At 38.6% G+C, this 16,685-nt stretch overlaps 1 protein-coding gene across 1 annotated transcript in view; it reads right to left on the bottom strand.

Annotated features, from left to right (window-relative positions):
• Nucleotides 1-9,816: 9,816 nt before the first annotated feature.
• LOC136879326 (phospholipase B1, membrane-associated) overlaps nt 9,817-16,685 on the bottom strand; it is a 103,669-nt gene continuing 96,800 nt past the window's right edge. The window contains exons 9-10 of the mRNA XM_068229061.1: nt 14,219-14,387; nt 9,817-9,980 (exon numbers count right to left, since the gene is read on the bottom strand). Coding sequence (XP_068085162.1) covers nt 9,817-9,980; nt 14,219-14,387 — 333 coding nt within the window. The remainder of the gene's footprint in view (nt 9,981-14,218; nt 14,388-16,685) is intronic.

The raw sequence follows: 16,685 nt of genomic DNA, 5'->3' as shown, positions 1-16,685 counted from the left end.
CTGATCCTGTTTTGTACAGGAAACTATGTGTTATTGTGCTAAAGAATAGTGTTGTGTGTAATGTGAGAGTTGAAAAACTAGTATGTTGGTTCCACTTAGTCAGTACTTATAAGTTTATTTACAATTCACAGTTGTAAAAACATCATATTAGAATGACAGGACGTGTTTTGGCCATATTAGGAAGGTGCTCAAATACATCAGCCTCATGTTGTTAGATTTACTGGCATATAAAAAAACTTGTGCGGGACAAAATTCCAGCATCTCGGTATCTCCAGAAACCATCAAAAATAGTTAATGGGACACAAAAACAATAACATAAATAAATTACAGTATTACTAGAGTAAAAACAAAATTGTTGCTCATAAGTAAGAGCTGTGACAATTATAATCCAATCTATGTCAATGGGAAACAACTGTATAGAGTACAGAATACGGAGTGTTTAGGATCTTCATCAAATGAGAGATGGACCAAGCAGAGTGACTTCGACCATGGAGTCAAGCTCTAGATTTGGGAGACGTGTGGGTTCGAACCCCACTGGTGGCTGTCCTGGGAATGTTTTACTGTTGTTTCCCATTTTCACTTTCAGGCAAATGCCAGGACAGTTCCTATTCATAGAGCACAGCTGATTCCTTCCACCTCCTTCCTCAATTTCATTTACCATCATTCATTCATTTTCATTAGCTCCTCAGCTAAGGTTGGCATTAGGACTCCATATCAGGGAACAGGACTAAGGAGTAGACACACTAAAATCCGAATTGAGAACACACGACCGGCATTCTGTCGCATGAAGAAAGTATTGCAATTTAAGAATCTCACAATTGATCCGTATTTACTTTACAGTACAGAAATATGTAAATTAAAAGTCCACCTTAGTCAATACAACAAATGTTAACTAGAAACACAATTAGTGATACATATTTCAGCCCTTTTGGGCCTTTTTCAGTCTTGAAAAGAATATAAAGTTTATAGTCAAGATCAATTCTCTTTTATAGACTTTTAATGTGGTGTATTCTCTAGATTATTTCTTACACTTTATATTATTTTCAAGACTAAAAAGCCCCAAAAGGGCCAAAACATGAATCACTAATCGTGTTTCTAATCAACTTTTGTTGTAGCGACTAAAGGTGGACTTTTAATTTACATATTTCTGAAGAAAGTATTATGACTTTATTTAAACTTACGAGATATCAAGCTGAAATAACAAAAACCATAAAAGAAAGAAAGACAGGATAGTTTGACCACATTATTCATAATGAGTAGTACCATCTTCAACAACTTGTACTGCAAGAAAAAGTAAAAGGATGAAGGGAAAATGGGCAAAGGCTCATTTTCTGGTTGAGGAACCTCATCATAGCTGGCTTATTAGAGTAACTGTTAGCGGAAAGGCCTGGACTAAAGTGACAGCCTACATCCATTGAGAAGAAGATGGAATTCTGTTTGGTAATTTGGGATATAGAGTAGTGGGAGGTGAAAATATTAATTAGAAACAAGCAGTAAATAAAAAAATACATAATTATATTCTTATTCATAAAATTACTACATCTGCATGGACTTCTTAGCTCACAGAATCTGCTGTTCTTGAATTAACATGTTGCTTGATGATGCTTGTTGTTTTAAGGGGCCTAACATCGAAGGTCATCGGCCCCGATTAACACGTTCAGAACCATCATATGGGAACTGTTCTTGGTAAGGATTATTGAAGCTGCACATGCACAGTGGTCCAGAGACCCTGAAAACCTGGCCAAAACCTCAGAATGCCAACTTCTCAAAACAGGTCTCTAGGCTAACAATTCCAGGAGTTAATGCCCTGGGATATTCCAGACAACTCAGGTAGTCGTGAAACTTTTGGCCTTTATCTTGACAGAGACTTTGAAAATGAAAGGATGTCTCAATTATTTGTTGGCAATGAAAAATTTCCAAGACTCAAGAGCCAGTATGTTTTTTAATACATTTGTTTTTTCACCCAGAATTTTCTTCATTTTAGTTTACTGCTCTATAGATGGTTACAAGTAGGTTATGGTAGAAACTTCCATGAAATTTTTATTTATATTCGAGGTTTAATTTGACTGCCACCTTATGTCACTGAGGTTTCTATGTCCAGAAGAATTTCAGTCCTTCCTCTTTTACAATCAGTAAACAAAACTTGTTCATGTTTGCTCCTTGTGAAAAATTAATACCAAGGCCTTGCTATCGGATACTAAGTGTGTTCTGTCCATCGACCGAACTCCAGCCAACATCAAGCAGAGAGTTGATGAAACCGGAAGAGGTTTATGTAACCTACAGTACCGTACATATTTATGACCAGAATGGAATTGTACAGGGAAAGCTGATAAGCCTTATGAAACCTCTATGTATATAATTGTACAGGTGCATGGAAAACATGTTTGTGACAGTCATAGAGTGAAATTAGGGACTGCTCATTAGCAGTAAACACAGATGTGTAAGCAGGACAAACAAAGTCTGGGAACTATAAACAGGGATAACTTTGTGGCGACGTTAAGAAAGGCACCACTATCAGGCAATAAAAATTAGTCAGCCTGCGACAGAGTATAAGAGAGTAGCTAGAGGAGAAGATAAGGGAGTTCAGTAATCAGTAGCGAGTAGCCAGAGCAGAGAGGTACACGAAGGTCGACAGTCAGGTCGACCCGTAGCGTAGTGTAAGAAGGAAGAAAATAGACGTCAGGGTTTAGTCAAGTTTGTACTCCAGTAACTTCAGAAGCCAGTAAGTGGAGACACGAGAAATACATTACAGTCTTAAGAAGACTATAGATATTGGCAGTATAGAGACTGACAGAGAATTCATTGACGAGCAATATGATTTCCATGCTACCTCAAAGAACCACAAGAACGTGTAAATACTGTATATAAGAAACCAATATATTTTAATTGGAGAAGGGAATTCAGTCATTTGTTCTCACTTAGTATTCTCCAAGACCATCCATCCTGCTCCCACGCCACTTGACAAGTGACACATCGCTCAGCCGCACAACATAAATGGTGTCAGATGTGGGGTTCCCAGGTTCAAATACCTCAGAGAGCAGTACGACAAGAAGAAGCTGAAAGAAGACTAAGTCACAGGGAAGTCCAGGTCCAGGAGTCCAGAACAAGCGGAGATCAACAGCCAACAGCCCATTGAAGAAGACGTCAACAAGTGGTAAGTCATACTCAGAGCCACAATTTAAGTTATTGAGACTAAATTCAAAGTATAAAGGTAAAATATCACACCATTCTGAAGATGTTATGTCCAATGCTAGTAATGTTGAGGAAACTGAGGCACCTACTCAAAGTGTAACATATATTTATATGCCAGTGAATTCTGTATGCAGATTAGCAGAATCAATCAAACTTGGTGATGGAAAGAATAAGAGTCAGTTAAGGGAATTCTGGCCAGATGTAGATGCAGCTTTAAAGTTAATTAAACCAGAAGAACATATATTCTTCTACCAATATGAATTATTCAGAATTAAGGGAGAAGCCAGGCGTAACCTTATGGTTAGGCGTGAGGTAAAGAATTGGCCAACCGAGAAGACCTTATTAAATGAATACTATGTGGAGAAACAAACACTCGAACATTATGTTAGCGAGATGTCAGAAACTCGTCAAGGAAAAAGCAAGAATGTACAGGAGTGGGCAACACGAATAGAGCCGTTCTTCACAGCCTTTCGCAATGCAGCTTTAGAAATAGTGAGTCCAGGAGAAACCAACAGGATTAGGATGATAGAGAAGCACTTAGTGCATGTGTACTTCATTAGAGGATTAAGTAATTCCGGTGTTAAATTGAATGTACGTGGTCAGCACGCAAAGACTTTCAGAGTGCAGTAACGTATGCGATAGAAGAGGAAGCCTCTTATCGCAGCCGAATCGAAGCAACCGGGTATAATTCATACCAGAACATGCAATAACTGTGGGAAGATGGGACACAGTAATATGGATTGTTACTTAAAGAAAAGCATGAACACGAGAGGGTATGTAGAATACAACCAACACAAAATTTGCACCACTAATAAAGTAACAAGTACAATGAAATGTTTTAAATGTCATAAAATAGGACGCACGGCAAGAGATGAAGGGTTGTGAAGTGTCAAAAATGTTAGAGAACAGGACATGAAAGTAGAGACTGTAGTGTTACAGCAGGAAACTGTGAGGAACAACAACAAAACATGGGAAATACACGAATCAATGTGCTAAGGAAAGATATTAAATGCTTTCAATGTTGAAAGAAGGGATATAAGAAAATTGAGTGCTGGAATTAAACAGTAGGACACCAGGCGAAGATAAAACAATGTTATAATTTTGACAGGGTGTCACATTTAATGAAAGATTGCTGGTTTTTGATACACGTGTGCTAGGTACCAACTGATGAGCCCAACCTAGCACATGAGGGTGAAACGCTGGCAACTAGGAATGAGTTACCTAGAAAATTTATAATGTCCAATAACGGACCATTTATATTGGTATTAAACAAGAATGGCCTCATACAGCAAGGGAGAGTACAAGCCAAGAAAGTGGAAAGGCCCCTAAGGTGGAAGAGAATGAATATAAAAAAGAGCAATCGACCATTTACAGTCATAATCAAGGGATCAGAAAATGAACCGTATAAAAGATATTTAATTGACAGAAGTGCTGATGTTAGCATAATAAAGGAAACTAGCCTTCCCGAGAACTGCCGAGAAAATAGACGGAATACCATGAAAATGAAAGGAATTACGGAGGGATCATCGAAAACAAAAGGGTAAACTAGTTTAAGGATAGGAGATAGGTCTTACAAATTTCATGTAGTAGGACAGGAGTTCAACATCCCACAAGATGGAATTCTAGGACAGAATGTGTTATGGAATTCTGTGATAAATTGTGAGCAAAAGATCTTGAGTTTAGGAGAATACATATATCTGTTTGGAGCAGCAGCTACAGTAGAAATGAAGCTGAAACCCGGAGCAGAAGAAGTTGATAAAGAATATGGTGATGGAATAATTTCTAAACAGGAATTAGGTCCAAGAATGAGAATATCCAGCTGTATTACCACCACAAAGAAATACCAAGCAATGATTAGTGTATTAAATACTACTGAAGATAAGGTTTACATTAACAGCCCAATATTTCACTTGGAGGAGACAACGGGGGAGAAGATTCCCCCCTTTGGAGTAATAGAAGAAGAGGATACTGGTAGCATAAAAGAGTGCTGTACAATGAGTCCGGAAAAACCAAGAATTAAGAGAGTTACTGAGCAGATCAGGACAAGTCACATGGTAGCAAATTTGTGTAAGGTATAATGAAACATTTTATCTAGAAGGTGACCAGTTAATGTGTACAGACATGCTTAAGCATTCTATTATTCTTCTTCAACAGGATACGGCACCAATTAATGTCCACCCATTTAGACTACCAGAAGCATGAAAAGAAGAAGTACAGAAACAAATAGAGAAATTCTTAGCAGAGGATATCATTGAAGAGTTCTGCTTCGCCATGGAACGCACCAATTTTATAGAAATAGAAAAAGGTGGATGCATCAGGCAAGCGAAAATTTTGCCTTGTCATGGACTTTAGATGGGTAAAGGAAGTCACAATAGGTGATGCTTATCCCTTACCTAACATTACAGATATTCTTGATCAGTCAAGAAGAGCTAAATACTTTACTACTATTGATTTAAGCAAGCGGATAATATCAAGTCCATTTAGATGAAATGGGCCAAGAAAAGACAGCCTTTACTGCTTTAGATAGACATTATCAATTCGAAAGAATGCCAATGGGGTTGTCACTCGCTACTTTCATGAGATTAATGCAAACAGTATTAAGTGGATTAAATGAATTAAAAAGCTTAGTTTATTTGGATGATATCGTATGGCATGGAGACTCGTTTGACACTCATAATCAAAGATTGATTGAGGTTTTTGAAAGATTAAGGGAACATAACTCAAAAATTCACCCAGATAGGTGCAAATTCGTAAGAGCAGAAACTCAATTTTTGGGACATGTAATTTCAGATAAGGGAATTGAACCTGACCCCAAGAAAGTGGAAACAGTCAAGAATTTTCCACAACCACAAACGACTCAACAGCTGAAAAGTTTTCTGGGACTTTCAGGATATTGTAGTAGGTTTATAGATAATCATAGTAAAAATTGCAGGCCTTTGTATGAATTACTAAAGAAAGGAGTAAAGTATGAATGAGGCTATGCCCAAGAAAGAGAGTTTAATTTTTTAGAGAGAAATTAACGACAGCTCCAATACTACTGTATCCAGATTTCTCAAAACCCTTCAACATTACTACAGATTCAAGTGATTATGTGATAGGATGTGTTTTATCTCAGGGACCAGTAGGTAGAGATCTGCCAATCGCATATGGATCACACATTCTAAATAAAGCCGAAAAGAACTACAGTGTAATTGAAAAAGAACTATGTGCAATAATTTTTGCAGTCAAGTATTTCATACCTTATGTGTATGGTCATAAATTTGTGATAGTAACAGATCACAAACCGTTGAAATGGATCTTTTCAGTACAGGATCCAAGTTCACAACTTTTGAGATGGCAACTGAAATTAGAGGAATACGATTACAAGATTCAGTATAAGAAAGGAAAGCTTAACCGTAATGCAAATGCTTTAAGTAGAATAGAAGGAATGCTGAAGTATTCCCTGTTATGAGTGAAGCAGTAATTTATAATGAAGAGACAGACTAGAACACCAAGGTGAGCTCACAAAAGAGCAGAGCTATGGGACATGAAAAGATAGAAACAGACGGATCGCAAGAGAAAGGGAAAACGGCAGAAGAAAAGAGAAAAATGATCAGACAATTTCATGAATCATAAATCGGGGGATATCAAGGAACATAATGTACTTTTAAGACACTGAGTCAGTACACATCTTGGCCAGGAATGTGACAGGATGTAGAAGAGTACCGTACATTCGTAAATGCGAATCATGTCAGAGGAATAAAGTAACACAACCATATACTAAAATGAGTATGCAAATTACAGATACACCTCATGGCGTAATGGAGAAAATTGTGCTAGATATTGTAGGTCCACTACCTGAAACAGAACATATTAGTCAATATATATTAACATGCAAGAATTGTTGTCAAAATATCTAGTATCCACAGCTATACCAAATCAAGAAGCAGAAACGGTAGCTAAAGCTTTGATGGATAATGTAATTCTGATATATGGAATACCGAACATTATTCTGATAGACCAAGCGACTTTATGAGCGAAATTATGAAGAAGCTATGAAAACTTCTCTGCCTAAATAAAGTGCATACAACTGTGTACAGACCAGAATTGAATGGATCAGTAGAAAGATCACACACCAGTATCACCAAATACTTGAGACATTATGTAAGCTATGACCAAACAAAATGGGATGAATTTCTGTCAGCTGCTATGTTTGTATATAATACAACACCAAGTACCAGTACGGGATATACTCCATTTGAACTGATGTTTGGAAGGAAGGCGAACATCCCAGGAGTACTACAAAGGAAGTCAGAAACAATTAATATAGCAAGGAGAAAAGTGTGTTAGAGAAATTTAAAAGCGCACTTCAGGAGAACCATGAGATAGCCTGAAAAGCTCTCATCCAGTCGAAAAGAAAAACCAAAAGGTCATGAGACAAACGAACACACAAAGTAAGTTTCAAAGTAGGAGATAAAGTACTACTGCATGATGAATCAGTGAGGAGAGGCAGGTCAAAGAAGCTATCAGATCAATGGATAGGACCATATACAGTTATAAAAGTTGTAGGAGTAAATTGTGTTCTCCAAAAGAAAGGGAATAAAACTATGGAAGTGTGTATGAATAGATCAAAATTGTTTTTGTAGAAAGCATGTTAAAAGTAATAGCTCCACTATCGTTGAGCTGAAAGAAGATTAATCATTTCAGAATTTGAAGATGAAGTTGACAACCTTAATGTTGGAGATCTTCTTCATCCACATGACGGCTTGTATAGGAAGAATTTCATCAATTGATTACCAGATAAAGCAGTACCAGGAGACACCAGGAATTTATTATGATCATGTGCGATCAGCAAAGTTTTATAGCACAACGTGAAAGCTCATAATGTGTGCAAACATCAGTAAATTAAATGAAATACTTCAAGTAATTCAAAACTCAGCTCAAGAAATGGAGGAAATGTGTAAAGAATTAGAGGAAAATGAGAATCATATCTGTATAAGCGATATGTTCCGAGCTGTTGGCGGAGAGATGGCGTGGAATGACAATAGTAGACGAATAAATTTGAACGGTGTCTTTAAAAATAGGAAAGATCACAATATGAAGATAAAGTTGGAATTCAAGAGGACAAATTGGGGCAAATATTCATTTATAGGAAGGGAAGTTAGGGACTGGAATAACTTACCAAGGGATATGTTCAATAAATTTCCAATTTCTTTGAAATCATTTAAGAAAAGCTAGGAAAACAACAGATAGGGAATCTGCCACCTGGGCAACTGCTCTGAGTCCAGATCAGTATTGAATAATTTGAGACTGGGTTTCATTTGATTGGAATGATTAAGAATAGATTAGAAACAATACAGGTAACTAAATCACTTTTATATCGGATAGTTACAACAGATAATGAAGAGAGGCTGCAAAACAAGCAAGGAATATTTAGAAATTTTGGAATGAAGATTAGGACTGTGAAAAGCAGGGCTTTGATCATGATGAGAGGTAACAGAAAATCCAGGCGAGTGATAAAAATTGAACCTTTTGAAGTAGTGAAAAATTTTAAATATTTGGGCAGTACAATGTCACAGGATGGAAATTTGGATGGAGAAATTGATTTAAGAATACAGCAGTCTGCAAGTTTCTACCAGTGTGTGAGAGATATTGTATGGAACAAAGATGTGCCAATGAAGTGCAAGAAGGTTTTATACTCATCCTATTACAAACCTATACTGACCCATGCTTCAGCAGCCTGGACGTTGACTAAGCGGAACCAAAATAAGATACAAGCAGCTGAACTGAGGTTCATGAGGAGCATACAGGGAAAGACAAGACAATATAGAATACGAAATGAGGAAATAAGGAGAAGCGTGGGAGTGTGTAAACTTCAAGAAGAGATTGATAAAGCAAAGCTAAAATGGTTTGGACACATGATGAGAATGCCAGGAGCCAGAATACCAAAGAGAACCTTCATGGTTACAGAGACTGCCTTAGGGGAAAGCCTAGAATGAGATGGAGGAGCTCTGTTTTGGACTGTATTGCAAATAGAGGAGTCAATAGCAAATAAAGTACTGGAAGAGGTGTGGGGGAAAGATCAAGTAAGTTGGAGGGCTTTAGTACACTACCCTACCCAGAGAGAATCTGGAAAAGGGAATGGAGGAAGAGGAAGAAGAATAAGAAGAAGTGACTGACAGAGAATTTATTCATGAGCAACGTGATTTCCATGCTACCTCAAAGAACCACCAGAATGTGTAAATACTGTATGTAAGAAACCAATATATTTTAATTGGAGAAGGGAATTCAGCCACTGTTTTCACCACTTGACAAGCGACACACCGCTTGGCCACATTCCAAAGTCTCTAACCTATGCAGTATTATGCACTACAAAAAGATAGAAGAGACCTGCTAGAAATTCCATGGGAGACAATGGGAGACAGAGCAGCCCGAAGCAATATTTTCAACCCTAAAACTGAAGGGTTCAACTCAAACAACTTGAAAGAGGTTTTGGCCTGTTTTCAGGGACTCCGGATCACTGTGCAGTGGATACATCTTCATGCTTTAAGGCATCATTATTTTCCTGGCATGTAAAGTTCTCTCCAAACTATTTGTACACACCATAAGTTTCTTCATGAGCCCTACTTTCAGAATCATTCCATTCTAAAATTGTCTCCCTGTCCTGAAGAAGGTCTGTGAATTTTTGTTGGTGAAGAGAAACGGTGCCTCGGCTGAAGGGCACGTGAATTTCTCCATCACATGGTTAAGGCTGGATAAAGATTTATTACCCACAGGTTGCAACATGTTATTCCACAGCATATTGGCACCTGAACAGAGACAAAAACAATTGGATTATTGCATACATACATACATACATACATACATACATACATACATACATACATACATACATACATACATACATACTGTTATGATTAAAGAACTATCTAATTTAATTCAGGATGACTCAGTTAGTACACATACGGTTATGTTCAACCATGAATGACCACACTCCGTTAATTTTTTTTTTTTTTTTTGCTAGGGGCTTTACGTCGCACCGACACAGATAGGTCTTATGGCGACGATGGGATAGGAAAGGCCTGGGAGTTGGAAGGAAGCGGCCGTGGCCTTAATTAAGGTACAGCCCCAGCATTTGCCTGGTGTGAAAATGGGAAACCACGGAAAACCATCTTCAGGGCTGCCGATAGTGGGATTCGAACCTACTATCTCCCGAATGCAAGCTCACAGCCGCGCGCCTCTACGCGCACGGCCAACTCGCCCGGTACTCCGTTAATTGCTGCCTATTTACTAGTCTCTCACCAAAGTCCAGGTGGGCTGTCTTTACCTGAGGGATGCTAGAATCCTTATTGACAGTCTCCACATTTCACTTTCACTTGCATGCTCAGTCACTTTACACACTCCAACAGTTGCACACAGACAAGCTTGAACACAGAGATTCTGGCCACCAAGACACACAACAACAGTTCCTTGGTTCAACTCCAAAGAAAGTCCGCCACTCACACAGTCAACACACTCAATTCACACGACCGCTCCATACAGTGAACTACTTAAAACTGACTACTAAACAGCAAAATTTGAATGTTGTTAACCAACACTACAATATTCCTCACAAAAATATAATGGCACCGTCTTATTTAGACCAACTGTTCCATATACAGACCCCAAGTCGGTCTACAGTCCATGGCAGTACTCATGCAGTACTCCAAGGCAGTATGCACACAGCATTCCACTCAGTACATGACGATACTGTGACTCCGGTGAGATACAGATGACAACCAGCACTACTGTCATCCAGCTCCAATCATTCACTCCATGTCGGTGCACATGCAGTACGGTACACTATTCAATAATCCAAGGCAGCACACACAGACAGCACTCCGCTCAGTACACAATGATATTCTGACTCTGGTGGGATACTGGTGGCTAGCCTCCCTTTTATATCCTGATTGATGGAGTACTAGAAATATTGAAATGTGGCTAAAGAGGAAAGTTTCTCACTTCCTATTTCAAAAGGCCCACAGGGCAACCAGAAAAAGAGAACAATAATGGAGAAACCGCAGCATGTTCTCATGCTGGCTGACTGGTCTGACTTAGTCATTTCTTCTACTAGGAAATACCAAAGGGGCAACAACAGGGCTGGCATGTGATAGACTGATATGCCATTCAAAGTTCAGTCTCCAATCTTCTGTGTATTAATTTTGCTTCTCCATAATCTTCTATTTGCAAATAGCTCTATGGTCTCAATTAGTCCCACACTTCTTACAACTAGATCATTAAGCACTGAGTTTACCCATTATTTCCTTTGTCTCCCTCTGATTCTTTAACATTCCACTGCTCTAAGTCCATTCTTTTCCTAGGTAACTTACCCTCCTTGGTTGAATGGTCTGCATACTGATCTTAAGTTTGAAGGGTCCTGGGTTCGATTTCCAACCTGGTCGGTGATTTTAATCATGCCTGGTAAATTCCTCTGCCTTGGGGTCTGGGTGTTTGTGTTTTCCCAACATGCTTCTTTCTCTTCATATATACACTCAATACACTATTTACCACAAGATCACGCAATAGTGAATTTATCCCTCCTAACAGGAAATCTGGCTGAAAAGCAGGGTAACGTTCATATAATCTGTGATACCACATGGCCAAACTCAATAAAATCTGGAAAATACTGGGTGTTCCCAAAGTGTGACAGGTATAAGGGTGCAGATAGTACACTCCAAAACAATATAAACTGTCCCTATGAACTTACATCCTATGGTGAATCATTTATGAGTTACAGGCATTCAAAATTTTTGATGGAATTATTAGTAACTTCCCCACTTGGCATGTCTAATTTCGAGTAACTCTGGTCATTTTTGTATATCAGCAGTGATACATCACACTACTAGAAGTGCTCAAAATATCCACCTTGCGCTTTAGGGCATAACCCTTCACCCCCATGGAATTTTTCAAAAGAAAATGAACAAAAACTGACATTAAAAAGTTGATGTCAACTAATGGGTTGACTCTTTTGAACATTCACAGAGACAATTGTAAAACCAACAGATATCTCGAATCTAATTTCTAAGAAGCCTCGAAAGTTGGATTTCAGATTGTAATCTAAACATACCATTCAATGTAAAACTGTTCACTTTGATCACATTGTTCTTGTTCTGTATGTTAATGGAAGATTTTATAGTGTATCATTACTGTAATCTGAATATCATCATTATTTACTTGTATCGGTGTCCTTATAATGGCACTCATGCATGCGCGAACCACACACGCATAAGCACTATCATTATGTTCTATCATCATTTTGTAGCTATAACCCCCACCACCATCGGTCAATCCCTGCTACGCTACTGCTTGCGCCTGAATGCATGCCAGAACCGTTGCATCATTGATTGGTTCATACATTCACAAGCTGCACGTAGTTGACAGCAACATTGTTCCACATGCTGGTGAAGCACTGCATAGCCCATAATGGATGTTTGATAAACAATGGCCTTGAAAAGGCCCCACAGGCAATAGTCCAGTAAATTGGGATCTGGGATATGTGCAGTGAGATGACTGGTCCTGCAAGGCCTATCCAGCCGAGCGAGAAATGCTCATAGAGAAAGTCTCTGGCAACTCAACTGAAATGTGATGACGTATCGTGCATGAACCACATAGCAAATCCAGTGCAACATCCTTGAATAGCTTAGTTAGGTGCTGTCGCAGAAAGTGCCAGTATGACTGACCTGTCAACTGAGCAGGTAGCATGTAGGTCCGATTAAAAGTTTACCGACTATTCCTACCCAGGCTTTACTATCAAATTGTTGCTCATGGTGATGTGTAGATTCTCGTTGGCCCAGTGATATGAAATATGAAATGGCGTATGGCTTTTAGTGCCAGGAGTGTCCATGGGCAAGTTCGGCTCGCGAGATGCAGGTCTTTTGATTTGACTCCCGTAGGCGACAAATACTAAAATGTGCTGATCACGATCACACCTCTCACAGAGTGAAGAAGTATAATGATTGTTGGGCTTTCACCCTAATCTTTCCAGCTGTACCATGTTCAATGTGTAAGCCCTCTGGTTGTACACTTGAAATGCTTGTTTAATACATAATTGTGTGATTATCTGGCAAAATTATGAAGAAAATACATATGTATATTTCTGTGAGAAATTTCATTCTAAATCTCGCATACTTTGATACAATGACAATTTACTTGTTATTTTAGTTTTTATTGGGTAAAGCATGCATCAAAACACAGAAAAGTGTCTCTTCCTGGAAGAAAATGTACACAAACTCTTTTCTACAAAATTTAAATCTATCTAGATTTGGTAGGCTCCAGGAGTGTGGTTTGGTGACCACAGGGCTCTCAGCTGAGTCCTGGCATTGTTTCCACTTACTTGTGCCAGACTCCTCACTTTCATCTATTGTATCCGACCTTCCTTGGTCAACTTTTGTTCTTTTCCAACCCCGACTGTATTACGTTTGTGAATCCCAGGGAATCTTTCATTTTCACGCCCTTCATGGCCCTTGTCCTTCTTTGAAAGATACCTTCATGTTGTGAAGTGTCGGATCCCTTTCGTTTTTTCTCTCTGATTAGTGTTATATAGAGGATGGTTGCCCGGTCGTACCTCCTCTTAAAACAGTAATCATCAACACCTTCATTACGACCAACAGTTCCGGCAGTGTATTCATTTTTAAGGGTCCCTAACACTCAGTTCTTCAAACTTATTCTAGTCTTTTTTAAACCATTTGCTCTTCTAATAAGTTAGCATAATAGCCTATAATAATTAGTAGAAAATTGGATTTCTAATGTCAAACTAATATGCTGAAATCAATTGAGTGGTTTCTGTAATTAGCCTTCACAAACAAACTCACAAAACTTCTCTCTTTATACTATTAGTACGGATTAGATGAAAGAGTTACCAAGTTTCTAAAGCTGATGTTTAGGTTTAGAGGTGACATTTCCTGGTATTCGAATGTGATCTTAAACTTTTTGACTGCTACTGTAAGCCTTATAATAAGTTCACTATGATAACACTAACAAATATGTGAAGAAAATAACTGATACATACCTAAAGCGTGTCCTTTTTGACTGAAATGGAAACAGTCATAGGTAATGTATGAGATGTCAATCACTTCTTTCAACTGTTCAGATTTTTCTAGAGGAGCATTGAAGAATTTTATGAAAGGCTGGATAACTACGGTGAAGTCTTCTCGAGTATCGTACCTTCCACTCGATACCTGTTGAACAGCACACTATTACCACTCGCACATCTTGTAGAAGGAGTACAAGATAGAAATAAATAAATCCAAAACAAAAGTAATGGAATTCAGTGTTATAAAATTAGGTGAAGTAGGAAATATTAAATTAGGAAATATTTTAAAGGAAGTGGGGTAGATGACTATTGTTACTTGGGTGGTGGAAAAGCTAACACTGGTTAAAGTAAGGAGGGCATAAAATCTGTAGCAGCCCGTGACACAATTTTCAGAGGGTTCACAACAACATTTTTGTTCGCGTCTCAAATGTGCCAAAGGATCCATTTTATCCAACACTAATCTGTGAGTGTACAACAAGACTAATATTACCACCAGCCCACTGCCTCCCGAATGCAGGGCTGAAAAGCTACTCAGCTCGGTGAAACTAAAATTCACAGCAACTTTGCTACAATACTGTATTTTAGCGAACATTAAAAGATGCGAGAACTCCCCCCGCCCCCCCCCCAACTCTCAATTTGCTTTATGGTGTACTGACACAGATAAGTCTTATGGTGGTGATGGAATAGGAATGGCTAACTGCATGGCCAAAGTTCACCTAGGTGTGACAAGAAGCATAAAAATAATGTGCCCATGAATACAAACCACCTGTTCAGAATTGCTAGCGAAATCTTCAGGCAATGCAGTGTAATAGTAGCTTATGGAAGGCCGTAGCCAACAATAACATGGGAGCTGGCTGACCCTGTGGTCAACGGTAATACTATCGTTGTCTTTATCTCTGGTTAGAGGGTGGTTGTAGACAGAAAGGCACATACCTTACCGTGCTCTGGCATAAGCCTAATGTAGGCACTCCACTCATTGCACACGGAGGCTCGATGGCAGGTGATGCTATCTTTTATTTCTGATCTGTGCTTAATCCACAGTATTGCTGATAGGAGTGTCTTTACAAGCTGTGAACTGTTACCAGCTGTTAAGGAAATGTCCAATGAAAAGCATGGGAGCTATTCCATCCCAGCATTCGGAAGTAGGTTACAACTACTAAATTAATTTTTTTTTCCTTGCTGTGTGGGCAGTATACTCTGCGGTGATAGTTAAAAGCCTCTTAAAGGGAGTGTGGCCCTGGTTCTCATGACAGAGATTGGTCTGGATTTGCAAAGATAGGTTACAGCTACTAAATTAAATTTTTTCCTTGCTGTGCAGGCAGTGCGATAGTTAAAATCCTCTCTAAAGGAGCATGGCCCTTTTCTCATGACAGAGCTTGGCCTGAATTTGCAAAGATAGGTTACAGCTTCTAACAGAGACTTTTCTTATGTTTATACTTTGCACGTGTTGGTAACGGAAGCAGTGAATTAGGAATTCTGGGAATGATGTCATGTCGGCCAATGGCTGTGCTTGTAGCTGGGCAAAGACATGTGAAATATTTCATTAGGTTATGAAAGTAAATGTACCTTTTTTGGGTGGGTTGGGTGGGTCCCTGGCATTCATAATGAACACATCCATCTTATAAAAGGATTTTAAGGTAAAATTGGTACGGTATATATTTCTTTGCGAAGTTATGTGTTATATGCTGGAGGTCCTACACTAGGTGTGTAATCTGTGCGCCTTGCTTATGCGAATATTTATGCATAAACCATTACGTAATTGCATGTGCATCCATATAGTAGCACAATATCCAGTGTGCTCCCTGCATTCGAACAGTGTCTGCATAATGGAGCTTCAATACAAGTCGATCGATTGATGAAACCAGATTGAAGGTTGAAACAAAGAAAAGAATTTAAAAATTATTTATGAATATGTAAATACCAGGTGTTCTCATGCTATTCTGCTCCTGAGAGTCCACTGCCACTGAATAAAAAGCATAGTAGCACAAGCAAGGTTTGGGGGTCTTTCTTAAGAAAGAAATTTGTTCACTTCAAACATTGATATGCATACTAGAAAGATAATGTTGAAGACCTCTGTATGGAGTATAGCATTGTATGAAAGTTAAAGATGGACACCAATTAGTGCAGAAAGAAAGAGAACTGAAACTTTTGAAATGGGGTCTTACAGAAGAATGCTGAAGGTGAATGAAGATATATTCAAGTTACTACTGATCTGAATTTAGGCCAGTCGCCCAGGTGGCAGATTCTCTATCTGTTGTTTTCCTAGCCTTTTCTTAAATGATTGCAAAGAAATTGGAAATTTATTGAACATCTCTTTTGGTAAGTTATCCCAATCCCTAACTCCTCTTCCTATAAACAAATATTTGCCCCAATTTTGTCCTCTTGAATTCCAGCTTTATCTTCATATTGTGATCTTTCCTACTTTTAAAGACACCACTCAAAC

The sequence above is a fragment of the Anabrus simplex genome, chromosome 8 (assembly GCF_040414725.1).
Source record: "Anabrus simplex isolate iqAnaSimp1 chromosome 8, ASM4041472v1, whole genome shotgun sequence".
Lineage (NCBI taxonomy): Eukaryota > Metazoa > Arthropoda > Insecta > Orthoptera > Tettigoniidae > Anabrus > Anabrus simplex.
The sequence above is the reverse complement of the archived record's forward strand: the minus strand, read 5'-3'. Positions and strand labels throughout refer to the sequence as shown.